This window comes from Schistocerca piceifrons, chromosome 7 (assembly GCF_021461385.2).
Source record: "Schistocerca piceifrons isolate TAMUIC-IGC-003096 chromosome 7, iqSchPice1.1, whole genome shotgun sequence".
Taxonomy (NCBI): domain Eukaryota; kingdom Metazoa; phylum Arthropoda; class Insecta; order Orthoptera; family Acrididae; genus Schistocerca; species Schistocerca piceifrons.
In genome coordinates, this window is record NC_060144.1 from 26,329,252 (window position 1) to 26,343,509 (window position 14,258).

General features: G+C 41.1%; 1 protein-coding gene across 1 annotated transcript in view; it reads right to left on the reverse strand.

The window, feature by feature from the left end:
- LOC124804898 (multidrug resistance protein homolog 49-like) overlaps window positions 1–14,258 on the reverse strand; it is a 384,892-nt gene that overhangs the window by 62,608 nt on the left and 308,026 nt on the right. Inside the window, exons 18-19 of the mRNA XM_047265271.1 lie at window positions 1,361–1,564; window positions 884–1,125 (exon numbers count right to left, since the gene is read on the reverse strand). Coding sequence (XP_047121227.1) covers window positions 884–1,125; window positions 1,361–1,564 — 446 coding nt within the window. The remainder of the gene's footprint in view (window positions 1–883; window positions 1,126–1,360; window positions 1,565–14,258) is intronic.

Genomic DNA, 14,258 nt, shown 5'->3' on the forward strand with positions numbered 1-14,258 from the left:
ACATCTCTGATGAGCAGCAACATTCATGCTGCATATTTTTTTATTGTGAAAATATAAACGTGAATTCAACCAAATACAGCACAGCAGCTTGCGAAGCAATGAAATCCTGAATGCGATGCACATTTGTCACCCAGTCATAGCTCATGTCACGTGGTCTTGCCATCCAAATATAGCAGATATTCAGAGCATAGGGCATGTGATGTAGTCTGCCAATAGCAGCATTACTGTTAAGTAGTGCAAACACAGAAATATTAAAAGTTAATCGTGTAATTATATACATATAGTATACTTACACAAAATGAATCAAACATCACCTCACTACTGAAGTCACACTGCATCATGTACATCTCTGGCACATATAACTGGATAGATAAAAAATCTGTACGCCAAGTGACAGCATGAGAAAACACATATAAGTTAAGGAAATGTACAAGCTTTCGGAGCCAATCACTCCTTCCGGCAGAAGGGCTGAAGGGGAAGGAAAAGGGATGAAGGAAAAGGACTGGTGACATTTAGGAAATGGAGAGAGTTATGAAAAAACTGCCTAGAATCCAGGGTCAGGGGAGACTTACCACATGGGATAATAAGGAAAGACTCCACTGACCCATGTTCTGAGCGACAGTGAAAATGGGCGAAGATAAACAATTGCAGAGGAAAAACAGCTGAGTATACAATTTGAAGGCGGGGTTGCAATCAGATGCTTTTTGCAGTGATTAATGTTAGTCGAATGTACAACTGATAAAAACACAAAATATTTCCCCATCCATTTCACATGGCAGAGTTATATGTGTATTTACTTACACCAAAAAAAGTGCGATATACATAAATCATTGCCATATTTAAACATCATTTTTTGTCTTTTTTGGCACAATCAATTACTTACTTTATGACATTTTCATACTGAAGTCCTTCATGTGCAACAAGGTAGCCACCATAATACAGGGTAAACGCATACGTAAAAAATGGTCCACATTGCCCCAAAGCAAACACCAATCCTCTAACTCTAGTTTTTATTCTTGTAGTTTTATGGCATTCTGCAAGAGCTGCTGTGTATTTTTCCAAGAAGGTGATCTCACTTCCCAGACTGACCACTGTTCGAATACTGGAAATGGCTTCTACAGCAATCTGGAAAACACATACAGTTGATGAGCAACAAATCATATTTCTGATCAAATTCAAGCAACACAAGAAATTTTGTAGTTGATGTTACAGAAACATGTAGGTTTACAAATTAAAATTCATAGTTAAATAAACGCAGGTGACAGTCTTCGGTCAGACTTTCACTTACACAGTATATCTAGTTAAACTCTTCTTGTAAACACAAAGTTTCATTTTTATGTAGAGCAAATATTATCTTTACCTTTGATGCTCCTTCAAGGGCCTCCTTTTCATGAAGACCTTGCCCCCGCATATGTCGTGACTCCAGATAAACACCAATGAAGACAATAGGAACTGCAAGTACAGCTACAAGTGCAAGTTTCCAACTATAGTATACTGCAAGTGCAAATCCAATTACAAGTGTTGAAGTTGACTGGAGGATAGTGCTTATACGACTCCCTGTAGCCTGTGTAAAAACAAAATTTTATGTTAGACCCACTGAATGAAGACAGTTAAAAAATAACATACCTACTACAGCATTCATCAATTTTTTAAACATATGTAATGAATTTTATTGGTGATATACTAATGCAGAGTGTGATAACAGCATTAATCTTTCACTTGTAATTGTTCTTCTTCCCTATATTTCTGCAAAAGGTTGGATACTACTGCTTGCATAGTGGATCAATGTATATGTTGTATCCTATGGTGAAGGTTACAGCTGAGAAGAATGAGTGTGAAAAAGAGAAAACAGAAAGTTATGTTGGGTAAGATGGTAGATGGCAATTTATGTAATGACAGAAAAAACCTAGACAAGCATTCCAAGATTTCCTTAAATGTTTGTATAGTTCAAGGTACGAATCAGAAACAAAGATAGTTAATAATGAAGATAATTACAAATCATTCAGTATATGAAGTAAGAAAAGGCACCAAGAAATAATTGTGTTTCAATGCAAACTGTTAAAACTGGTGCATGGATATCACAAAAGGAACCTAAAACATTATTTATGGAATGAAAGCAGACTAAGGCAGTGCCTCAATACTGAAACAATGCTGAACTAGTCTATTTCACAAAGAACAAAGACAGAAAATATTCACCAAAAATTAGTATAAACCATGTAGAAAAAAATAGATTTTAACCAGATGAAGAATACAGCTGGTTTTAGAGATAAAAATAACAGAACGTACCAGCCAATAGTCAAGAACAAAATTACAGAACAGAGCTACAAGTTAAGTTACCACTTTTTTCAGATTTAACAAATCAGTACAAACACCACTTATATAAGGCACTGATTCATGTTATATTAGCCAAAGAAAAAATATTTTCACATCAAAGCTTCCATTAAAGTCTATAAGGATAGTCAGACATTCAGAATATAGAGGGGTGCAGGCAAGTAGATACTATATCACCAAAACTATCCTCAGAAACCCTAAAGGACCTCTCCAGATCATTAAATTGGGAGAAAGAAGAAGAAATGTGTGTTAACAGAAAATATCTGAACCACCTCAATTTTATGGTTGCCATTGTACTGTTTGCTTTGGTGTAGATAAGTTTTAACAAAAAAGCTAATTTAACAGAGCAAGTTTGAAAGTAAGCCTGAAAATCAATTATAGGACTGAAATAATGTTAGAAATGTAGGTGGCAGTGTGCAAATGGCACATTAAAGCACTTGAGGCAGATGATATTACATACAGATGGTAGAAATTTTGATGTGACAAGGCCACACACCAAGTGACAGCAGGAGAAAACACACATAAGTTAAGGAAATGTGCAAGCTTTCGGAGCCACATGGAATAATGGGGTTACTGCTCACATTCACTCAGATGACATTTTTACTCAACGTGAAAAACATGAGGAGTCACACAGGTTTGATTTTTGTTTGCTAGTAAAATCTCAGCTATTAATTGTGTTACATATAATTTTGTCAATATAATGGAAGGAAACATTCCACGTGGGAAAAATTATATATAAAAACAAAGATGAGGTGACTTACCGAACAAAAGCGCTGGCAGGTCGATAGACACACAAACAAACACAAACATACACACAAAATTCAAGCTTTCGCAACAAACTGTTGCCTCATCAGGAAAGAGGGAAGGAGAGGGGAAGACGAAAGGAAGTGGGTTTTAAGGGAGAGGGTAAGGAGTCATTCCAATCCCGGGAGCGGAAAGACTTACCTTAGGGGGAAAAAAGGACAGGTATACACTCGCACACACGCACATATCCATCCACACATACAGACACAAGCAGACATATTTAAAGACCTAAATATGTCTGCTTGTGTCTGCTTGTGTCTCGCACACACGCACATATCCATCCACACATACAGACACAAGCAGACATATTTAAAGACCTAAATATGTCTGCTTGTGTCTGTATGTGTGGATGGATATGTGCGTGTGTGCGAGTGTATACCTGTCCTTTTTTCCCCCTAAGGTAAGTCTTTCCGCTCCCGGGATTGGAATGACTCCTTACCCTCTCCCTTAAAACCCACTTCCTTTCGTCTTCCCCTCTCCTTCCCTCTTTCCTGATGAGGCAACAGTTTGTTGCGAAAGCTTGAATTATGTGTGTATGTTTGTGTTTGTTTGTGTGTCTATCGACCTGCCAGCGCTTTTGTTCGGTAAGTCACCTCATCTTTGTTTTTATATACATATAATTTTGTACTGATAAGATTTCAACAGTTTCATATAATCTATATTTATCTCACTAACATGTACCAGGTATCCTACATTTTGTGTGTTGTATCTGCTTGGTAGCTGATTCCTTCACACACAAGCAGCCACCCTACCAGGACAATGTATGCAAGTGGCTCTCATCAACACTGAGATATTTTCCTTGTATGGCCTGTGCTGTCTACCAAGGACATCAGGTAGCATGCCTGTTGCAGCAGAGTACTTCCGACAGGACATTATTTTATTATGCCAGGTCACGAGCCCTGATAGCGCCACACAGATATCCATCCTGCCCAACTATTTATGCCACCGCCGGACCATGCTAAGTGAGTTACGCCCACTGTCTCAAGTCAGCAGCGCCAGCAGTACCATCTGGCCACATCAGCAGTTCAGTCCCTGCTCTTTAAGTTGATAGTACCAGCAGTTTCATCTCAGCACTCCCCACCAGCAGATCATTTCCAGTTTATTGTGGTCTTCACCAGCAGTATGTCAATCATCATGTGCCAGCAGCACTGATCAAGTAACATCCCAGATCTTCATGCCGCCGCCTACCATGACTCTGGTCCCCGTCATGTAGGTGCATCACACAGGAGAGATATTTCTGTTGTATGTAGATCTGTGGATATTCATCCAAGGAGATTATAATTCAGTTCTGTTTTATTAATAAACAGTTATTCTTTCAAAGTGTCTTCAGTCACTCCTCAGTATGAGGATACTTCAATGGCAATGTGGTAATATGTTTTTTTTCACTGTTGTTCTGTATCTGTCATTTTTCGTAGGGGAGGCATTTGCCTCTCACATGAGGGACACATGCGTTTGATGTTGTTTTCTCCCCTCTCATCTGCTATCCACTAGTGGTGATGAGCCTGTTTCTCATGTGTGTTATAGTTTGTTTTAACATCATCATCTCCCTTCTCATCCACTATCCTTCCACGGCAATGAGTCTGGATCCATGTGTGTTAAAGTTAGTTGTTGTAGTTGACTTCTCTCTCCTCATCCACCATATATTACAAGAGGCAACGAGAATAAAGGTCTTTGAGTTCAAGTTGTGCATGTAGTTTTTCAGTAATCATCTGCCATAGCGGAGAATGGTGATGTGACTATTTTCATGTGTGGTTTATGGTTCTTGCTGTGTTGTTTGCTGGAGTAGCATTGTGTTCCTCATTGGTTGAGAGGTTTCCTGGCGAATAGGATTTCACTTGTGCGTGTGGGTTTTTTTTTTTTTTTTTTTGATGAAGTGGTGTATTCCTGATTTTAATGTTGTCACAATCTGTATTCAGTGGTGTTAGTCACTTTCTGCAAATCTTCCAACAGTGTCTGTGGGTCACTTTGGTTGTCCTCCATTCATGTGTTGTTGCCAATGGAATTATCTTTGTTTATTCTGTTGGTCTGTATTGTTTTCAGTGGTTATTTGCTGCCTTTTTCATATTTTTCATGATAAAGGATGACAGCCAAAACAGTTGCAGGATAAAAATTTATTAAAATTCTTGACCGAGGTTTCGGTATATATAAATATACCTTCATCAGAAGTAAAAAATCTAAAATTACATCATGCAATGGAGATTAATAAAACAATTGTGCCAAAGGCGTCATCAATAATTAAGACTTTTAATAAATTTTTATCCTGTAACTGTTTTGGCTGTCATCCTTTATTGTGAAGAATTTCAACAGTTGCTGTTCCAGCCATTTTTAAAATCTTTTTCATATTTTTATGGCAATTCAAGCCCCAAGGCAGGCAACATATTTTTGCTTATGGTTTGAAAGTCCTTTTACATTATCATGTATGTCCCATTGGTGGAGGTTTCTTTGCCTCACATCTTTCGGTAACAGGATCAGCAAATTCAGAAACTGCTGCAGGGTGTAATTCGGCTCTGTCAGGTTTCGGCTACTACAGCCATGTCTTAGAAGGCTGCTCCTGCACTTGCACCAATTTATCAAGTGTCTGACGATCAGAATGAAGAAGAGGACCTGCGCTGTCAACAGGTGGTGTTGCACTTTGTGGCCTACGGCACACAGTTATGCAATGAAGTGCTAATATTCTTGCCAGTTTTATTCTTCTTGCTAATAGGTGGGCCATAATTTTGTAATCACTGTTGAGTAATGTTACTGGGTGAAGGTTTTCAATTGCTGTGCTAAGTGAGTTTTTAGGAATTAGAACTATGATCCTTTCAGGAAATTCTTTGGGAGCGTCAACATTTCCATTCATGAGTTCGTTGTACATGCATAGCAACTTGCTTTTCATTTGTGACCAGAACACTTGGTAGAATTCCACGGGGATACCATCAGGTCCTGGAGACTTATTTTTAGGACTCTGTGCTATTGCGTCTTTCAATTCGTCCTCTTCTATTTCAGCTGTGAGATTTTCTACTTGCTCTGTACTAATTCATCCTGATATGTTTCTAACAAGATCTCGCCGCGCCTCGTCGATGGTAGGTTTGGTAGACATCATATCTGAGATATATTTATGAACAGCGTTTTGAATTTCATTCTGTTTTGTGTGACTGGTCCCATCAGGTAACTTAACTTCTGTCAGTATTTTTCTGTTCCCTCTCTTATTCTCACACATTACATGGTACATAGCTGTTTCTTTCCCTTCTACAATGTATTGTATTCTCCCTCTGACTTTAAAACCTTCTGACTGTCGCCACTTCAGTGCTAAAAGTTTTGCTTTAACTTTCTGAATCCGGCTAAAGTTCTCCATTAATCGTGTGTCCAGGGTGTACAGGTCTCTAAGGGAGCTAAAATAAAATTCAGTCGTCTTTTTAATCCAGAAACTTTTCTGTCGTGAGTAATCGATCAGCATTCTTCTTATTTTAGGCTTAGCACATTGTAACCATGAAGCTATCGCAGAATTGTATAGCAGGAATCGGGGCTCACATTCTTGCCACACATTAGTAAATGCTACGCAACATTCCTCATCTTGTAGATGTGTAATGTTGAGTTTCCATATGCCCCTCGCTCAGTAAGTCTCTTGTTTTTCCAAATTTACTGTGGTGATGTATGCGGCGTGGTCAGAAAACATAGTGGGCCAGACCTCAGACTGGAGTACATGGTTCTTAAGGTTGGACAAGATGTAAATTCTGTCTAGTCTGCTTGCTGAGTGACTGGTAAAACAAGTGAAAACGCGCTGTGCGCCATGGGTATGTTCCCAGGTATCGGTTAACTGCATTTGGTGGACTATTCTTTCCAGTTCTAAGGACTTGAAATTCGGTGTCTGGTCTTTCGGGCTAAGTACAGAATTAAAATCGCCGGCTAAGATTATATAATCTTGACATGTACTGAAGAGATGAATGATTTCACTTTTAAAAAAATCTGCCCTAGCACGCCTGTTATTGTTGCCTGACGGTGCGTAAACATTGATGATGGGCATTATTAAGTCACTGCAACTCCTCTACTGTTTTCAAGTTTTGCTATTTGTGTGACACGGATGCCTTCTTTAGTGAGAATTGAGGTTCCCAGCTCTGCACCAATACCGGGGTTTATTATGGCGTTGTAGCCACGTATATTTTCTAATTTAATATCTGTTACTTCCTGTAACAGTAGTACATCAACATCAGCTGCGTATAGAAAATCTTGCAGATGTTGTAAATGCAGGGAGGAGCGTATCTTATTAATGTTCAACGTGGCGATTTTGTAGGCTTGCGCTGCGTTCATATTGTCCTATTCATTACCGAAGTCAATATTCGTCATACGAAGTGCTGTCGGAGGAAAATCCTTTTTCACATGTATGTTCCGGCAATGATGTATCCATCGTGTTCAGTTGATCTCTTTGGGCAGGAGACTGTTCCGTTCCTCCAGTCGCATTCAATTCTTCATCTTGATTCATTTCATCCGATTCATCAGCCTAGGTTTTGTGTTGATTAGCTTTCAATGTCTCGTTTTCTGCATTTGCAGTATCAGGGAAAACCTTGTCTGCATCGAAATTTTCTAGCTGCTTCAATCTCTCGTGTGACGAATGGTCTGTTGACATGGGGCATGGTGTATTTGATTTGGCTTGCAAGGGGTCAGGTGCCTGCATACTCGGAACCAGATTACTATGTTGCTCTTCATGCAGTTTGTTGCTAATCTGCTTTGCCTTTTCTTGCAAAGGCGGTGCCAGTTGTACGGCGCCCTTGTGAGCTAGTCTCCTCTTTTTATGTTTCCTCGGAGGACTGACTCTTGGGGAGGTTTCAACGTTTTCCATTGCCTCTTCGGTTTCTTGCGCTCGGTCCTGTTCGTTGGGAAGTGATGGGATAGTTTCCTTGTGATTTTCTGGAGACTGCTCATTCTGAAGGACTATAATCGGTTCAGGGGTTTGTTCTATTTGAACAGAGATATTTGGTTCTTTTTCTTGACTCTTTGGTTGTGTTGTCACCGTCGACTCGCTAACTTCCATTATCACTTCAGTGTCGCGAGCTGCAGCATCCTGAGTAGCGTCCCGAGTAGCGTCAGGAGCGTGACGCGTGTGGAGTTATCCAGCGGCTGCCACTACATAAGTTAAAGGCAACGTTGACATGGCTGGGGGTCTCACTGTTTCGCCCGCAGGTAGCTGGGCCACTCGGCGTTGTATACACTGCGAGCGGACATGACCTGTGCCGCCGCAAGACGCGCAGGTTCTTGGCTGCCCATCATATATTACTATAGCCCGATAACCACAAACATTTATATACGAGGGTATGTGCTTGTGTAAATCAACTCGCAGTTGCCTGATACCATTCGAGACGGGGAACTTGTGAGGAGGAGACCACTTTTCTGCAAAATTGCTAATTATTCTCCCATAAGGAGCTATCAACGAATTGATCTGCTCAGCGCTGATTTCAAATGGTAGCTCAAAGATACGGACAGTCCTTAATTCAAAGCCAGCATGCGTAACACGAACTTCACTAATATTGCCATCGTGATGTTTGAACTTAAATGTTCCGCCACTAGATTTAACAATTTTGTCACACAATTCCATGTTTTTAAGCTTGACATAAACAATGCTACTCACAATTGAAAGGTGAATACCTATAATATCCTCGAACGAAATTTTCACAACTTCCTCTAGCCATGTCTCAATTTCGAACGAATTCGGTCTCTGCCCTTTTTGGTCAAAAACAAATTTCAATGTGTCTCTTCTATTAGGCTGATCCATCTCTCCTTCTAATATGAATCCATCAAGAGTCTGAAATAATGCAGCTAACTACGGCGACAGGCGCTTGACTTACCGAGCGGAGCGCGTCAGACCGCAGCGTGCAGCACACGCCGGAGGTCCGCACACCATGGCCACCAAAGGCCAACTGCCAGTGGGGGGGAAGAGGGGTGGGGGGGGGGGGGGGTGGCAGAACAAAAGTTGTCATTTTTCCCCAGGTTCTCATCCAGAGGACAAACACTATGAATTGTTAGTTGATCTGTAAAATTTGCAGTTTGGTGCCAGTTGCCTTCAGCTGAGCAATGGACATTCCCACCTCCTTAGTTCATGTCAAGACAGTTTTTTTCACAGAATGTGAGTGAGGTCAACAGTGTCTAGACAGGGTGTCAAAGCGGTTCATGTGTGGCACGATGGATCGCTTTCAGTCAGGTTGTTTACCATGTTGTTGTGCCAAGTGACACTCCATGTTTTGTTTCCAGAGTTCTACAGTGGCAGTCCTGCCACTCAGTGCCCAGCCCTTGCTTGTGATGCCATCGGACACCAACTCTCTCATTACTGGCATCAGCCCTGTTGGTGCTGGCCCAGTTATAGCCAGTCGTCTTAAAAGTGTCCCTTCTGTCAGCACTGGCCATGTCACCGCTGGCCTACTGTTATCGCAATGCCTGTGTGTGACAGCGTCAACCCCATTGTCAGTCTGGACATCACCAGCCCTGTTCCTGCCAGCACCCACCAGCTATTGCCCAGTCTGCCTGCGATGATGACGGTCTTGTTGTCAGTTCATCCATCACTGGCCCACACCATCGTGTCAATGCCACTGCTACCCGAATTGCCCATCCTGCCATTGCTGGTTCTGTCCTGGCTGCCTTCCCACTGTTGCCATGTCTGTCTGTCCTGTTGTTCATGTGTCCTTCACTGCCCTAAGCAGACCAACCCTGATCTCATTACGACTCCCGACCTGCCCATCCTTCGTATCATCACTTTGTTTTTCTGCAATGACGTTGATCCAGGCACCAGCTTGTCCATCACTGACCCTGTCCCAGCTGGCCCTCATGATGCTGCCAGCCTTGTTGACACCGATGGCTGCTGTCTTGTCCCTGTGTTCAACACCGGCCCAGCTGCTGCCAGTCTTCTTGCAGCCACTGACTCCGCCACTATCATTGCCATTCCTAGGGCAGGCCTAGTCGTTGCTGATGGTGTTGACATGGCCACACCATTTGCGGTTGCCTGCGCAGCCACCAGTGTCACCATTCACACTGGCACTTTGAATCCCGTCGTGTGTTCTTGTGGGCCCTGGACTGCATTTTCTAGGAAGTTTCGTCACAATTCCCACCAAAGCCCTGCCTGCCCCCCCCCCCCCCCCTACTGCCTGAGGCCTGAGCCTGAGGCCAGTCACCATTCCTAGACAGTCTGCATTGGTGGTGGGCTGCCTCCCCCCCCCCCCCCCCCTCCCCTGTGAGCATAGTGCATCTTTGGGATGATAGTATCATCTCTTTTAAAGGAGGAAGTGATGTCGTATCCACCTGGTAGCCGATACCTCCTCACACCAGGCGGACCGCGCAACCAGCTGCCCCACTACGAGAACTTGGGTAAACAGCTCTTATCAACACTGATATATTTTCGATGTATGGCCTGCATTTTTTCCACGGGGTTACGTGTCACCTCCACAGCATTTCAGGGCACCAACCTTGTCGATAAGAAGTGTGCCTGCTGCAGCAGAGTGTGCTTTTGACAGGGCACTATTCTGCTACACCAGGTCACGTGCCCTCGCAGTGCCACACAGATATCCATCCACGCCCGTCTGTTTAGGCCACTACTAGACTGTAAAGAGTGAGTTATGCCCTATGCCTCAAGCTGGCAGTACCAGCAGTCCCGTCTGGCCACATCAACAGTTCACTATCAGCACTACAAGTCGGTGGTACCAACAGTTTCATCTCTGAGCTCCACATTTGCAGACCCCTCCCAATTCATTGTGGTCTTCACCAGAAATATGTCGGCAGTCATATGCTAGCAGCAACAGCCCAGTAGGGTCCCTGACTTTCATGCCACTTCCTAACATGATTCTGGGGTTCGTTGTGTAGGCACATCACAGAAAACGACATAGGAGAGACATTTATGTTTCCTGTTGTTGTGTGGATATCGAAAAGTAGCAGCTAGGAACTTTCCTCTTCCATAAAATTTGTTACCACCAGATTCTCACTTGCATTAATTAATTGAAAAGCCAATAACATGTCAAAGCTATCCTAAACATAGCCATACATGGGCAATATAAATAATAGTACACTTGCAAACTGCTGTGATGAAATAAATCTGTACAAAGTATTCCTTGTGCCTCAAGCAGGCATTGTAATTGGTAGGAATGTTTGAAATCATACTATTTACTTAAAATCACTAAAATCTAGTTACGATCATTGTCAATGACAAATATTTGAAATCCGATGTTATTTGAAACTAAAAAAAAAGTATAAATTTAAAATATGAGTCTTACTATGTAATTGGAAAGCATTTTTCTGTCTGTGTGAAGTGTAGTTAACAGGATTAACAGTTGCAAATATAGTAAACAACCTACTTTAAGAAAGTTCCAGATTGTATTTTGAAAGACTGTCATTACTAAAATGAAGTACATTTTTATTGAAGCTAATAAAGATGCTAGGAAGAATTTTTTTTTTTTTTTTTTTTCATGCAATCCACCAAAATGCAAAATGTATTGTTATATTTACAAGGTGTACAACTTTGCTTCTGCCATTTGCCGATAGGAGGCAACAACAGTAAGTAGTGGTCAAATGAAACAGCTTGGACCTCTGTCAACATAACCACATTCGAACATCAGTTGATTTGTCTATGCATCATAAAGTTGTTCTTGATTGAAAATGTCAGTTTATGAGCCTAATTCTTGTCATTAGCAGGAGGTGTTACTGTTTTGTTTCAATAGGAAGAAAACAGTGGCTGAGTCTCATCGAATGCTCTCAAGTACGTACAGTAAGGACGCTGTTAGTGAAAGAACATGTCATGAGTGGTTTCAATGCTTCAGGGATGGTGATTTTAACGTCGTAGACCAGCATAGGGGTGGAAGAGAGAATGTTTTTGAAGATGCACAACTGGAGACATTGCTGAGTGAAGACTCATGTCAAACTCAAGAAGAATTGGCACAATTAGTAGGAGTGACACAGCAATCCATTTCAAAATGTCTCAAGGCTATGAGCATGATTCAGAAAGAAGGAACTTGGATCCTGTGTGAGCTGAAACCAAGAGACGTTGAACAGCATTTGTATGTTTGTAAACAGTTGTTTCAGAGCCAGAAACGGGATTTCTGCATCGCATTGTGACCGGGGACAAAAAATGGGTCCATTACAATAACCGTAAACGCAAAAAATCATGGGGATATCCTGGCCATGCTTCAACATCAATGGCCAAACCGAATATTCATGGCTCCAAGATCATGCCCTGCATTTGGTGGGACCAGCGCAGCGTCATGTACTATGAGGTGTTGAAACCAAGTGAAACAATCACAAGTGCTCGTTATCAAATGTAATTAATGCGTTTGAGCAGAGCATTAAAAGATAAACAGCTGCAATACAGCAAGAGGCACGATAAATTGATTTTACAGTATGACAATGCTCCACCCCACATTGCAAAAGAGGTCAAAACATAACTGGAAATATTAAAATGGGAAGTCCTACCCTACCCGCTATATTCTCCAGACACTGCTCCCTCTGACTTTCACCTGTTTAGATCAATGGCGCATGACCTGGCTGAACAACATTTCCTATCTCATGAAGAAGTCACAAATTGGATCGATTCATGGAGCACTTCAAAAGATGAACAATTTTTTCGACACGAGATTCGTACACTGCCTGAAAGAGGGGAAAAATTAGTGGCTAGCAATGGAAAATACTTTGAATGATACATGTGTAACCAATTTGTTTCATTAAAGCCTCAAATGTTGGGGAAAAAGTGGCAGAAACAAAGTTGTACACCTTGTACATATCTGACTATTTACATTGTGAATGAGACTGTTGTGTGACTGGATTCATATACTGTGTAATGTCATTTTTACGATTTATACTATTTTATTTTCTATTCCAATATGTGTCTAACTTCATTGGATATCATTAATTTTCTGTTTTAACATTCACTGACATTGTAGCAAAATGCATATAAGGTCCACATGGGACCAATGTTGTATGCCAGTTTTGCTCAATCTTTCAAAGTGGTTTCTGTGCTGATCTGATCTGTAGATATGTAATCAATTTTTAGAGGTACACACTGTGCCGATTTAGTTCAGTTGTACCATAGCTTGTTTCATTGCTTGAATGACTTCAAGACAGAAATAAATTACATTGAAACTCAATATCATGTATGGCATGAATTAATGTGAGCATTTTGCCCATATCTATCATTTCTCATTATTGAATTTGAACTGTTTTTTTCTTTTCTACAGCAACAGTGGCAAATCAACTCCACCATGCAGATACTTCAAGTTTATGTCCAATTAGTTTAGCCACTGATTCATTTTCTACAGAAACTGATAATTAACTAATAACTTCAAGAATCTTTATCATAGCAGTATTAAATTCAGTAACTTTATTAATTACGGTGTAATAACTGACTTTCAAGTGTTTGATCACAGTCTAGGGAAACTTTTAAATATTCATTCAAGGACATTATAAATGAGTTTTGTTTTGTTGATAAACAAATATTCTTTCAATGTGTCTTTCATCAGTCCTCAGTACGAGGATAGGCACCTGTGCAATGTCCTCAATATGTTGCAAGTGGCAGTTGTGGTCAGAACCAGTGTTCTGTGTAGTTCTGAGTGCATATATTGAAGCTAAATGAATTCAAACATACCATATTTACTCGAATCTAAGCCGCACTCGAATCCAAGCCACCACTGAAAAATGAGACTCGAAATCAAGGAAAAAATATTTTCTCGAATCTAAGCCACACCTGAAATTTGAGACTCGAAATTCAAGGGGAGAGAAAAGTTTTAGGCCGCACCTCCAAATCGAAACAAAGTTGGTCCATTGTAATGTGAGACACAATTTAGGTCGAATGAATGACGATACAGCTACAGTAGTTTGGTTCGAGTCGTAAGCTTAGCAGTTAAGCTTTACCAGGTAGCCATTGCTATGCGCCAGACGCTCCGTCCGTATTTATACGGGTACCCTTCCTTTTTCACGTGCTTTGTCTGGTTTGAATTGATTGCTTATTTTTCTTTGATCTGATATGTGCCGTTCTCTTTGTTATAGGTGTTTACGTCACTCTTAGCTGAAAATGCATTACTGTACTGTGTCGTGCATTGTTTGTTGCATTCTGATCATGAGTGTTTACAGCCTGACGGCGCTCGCGGCACGGCTTGCTTTTGTGCGCGCTACTGCCG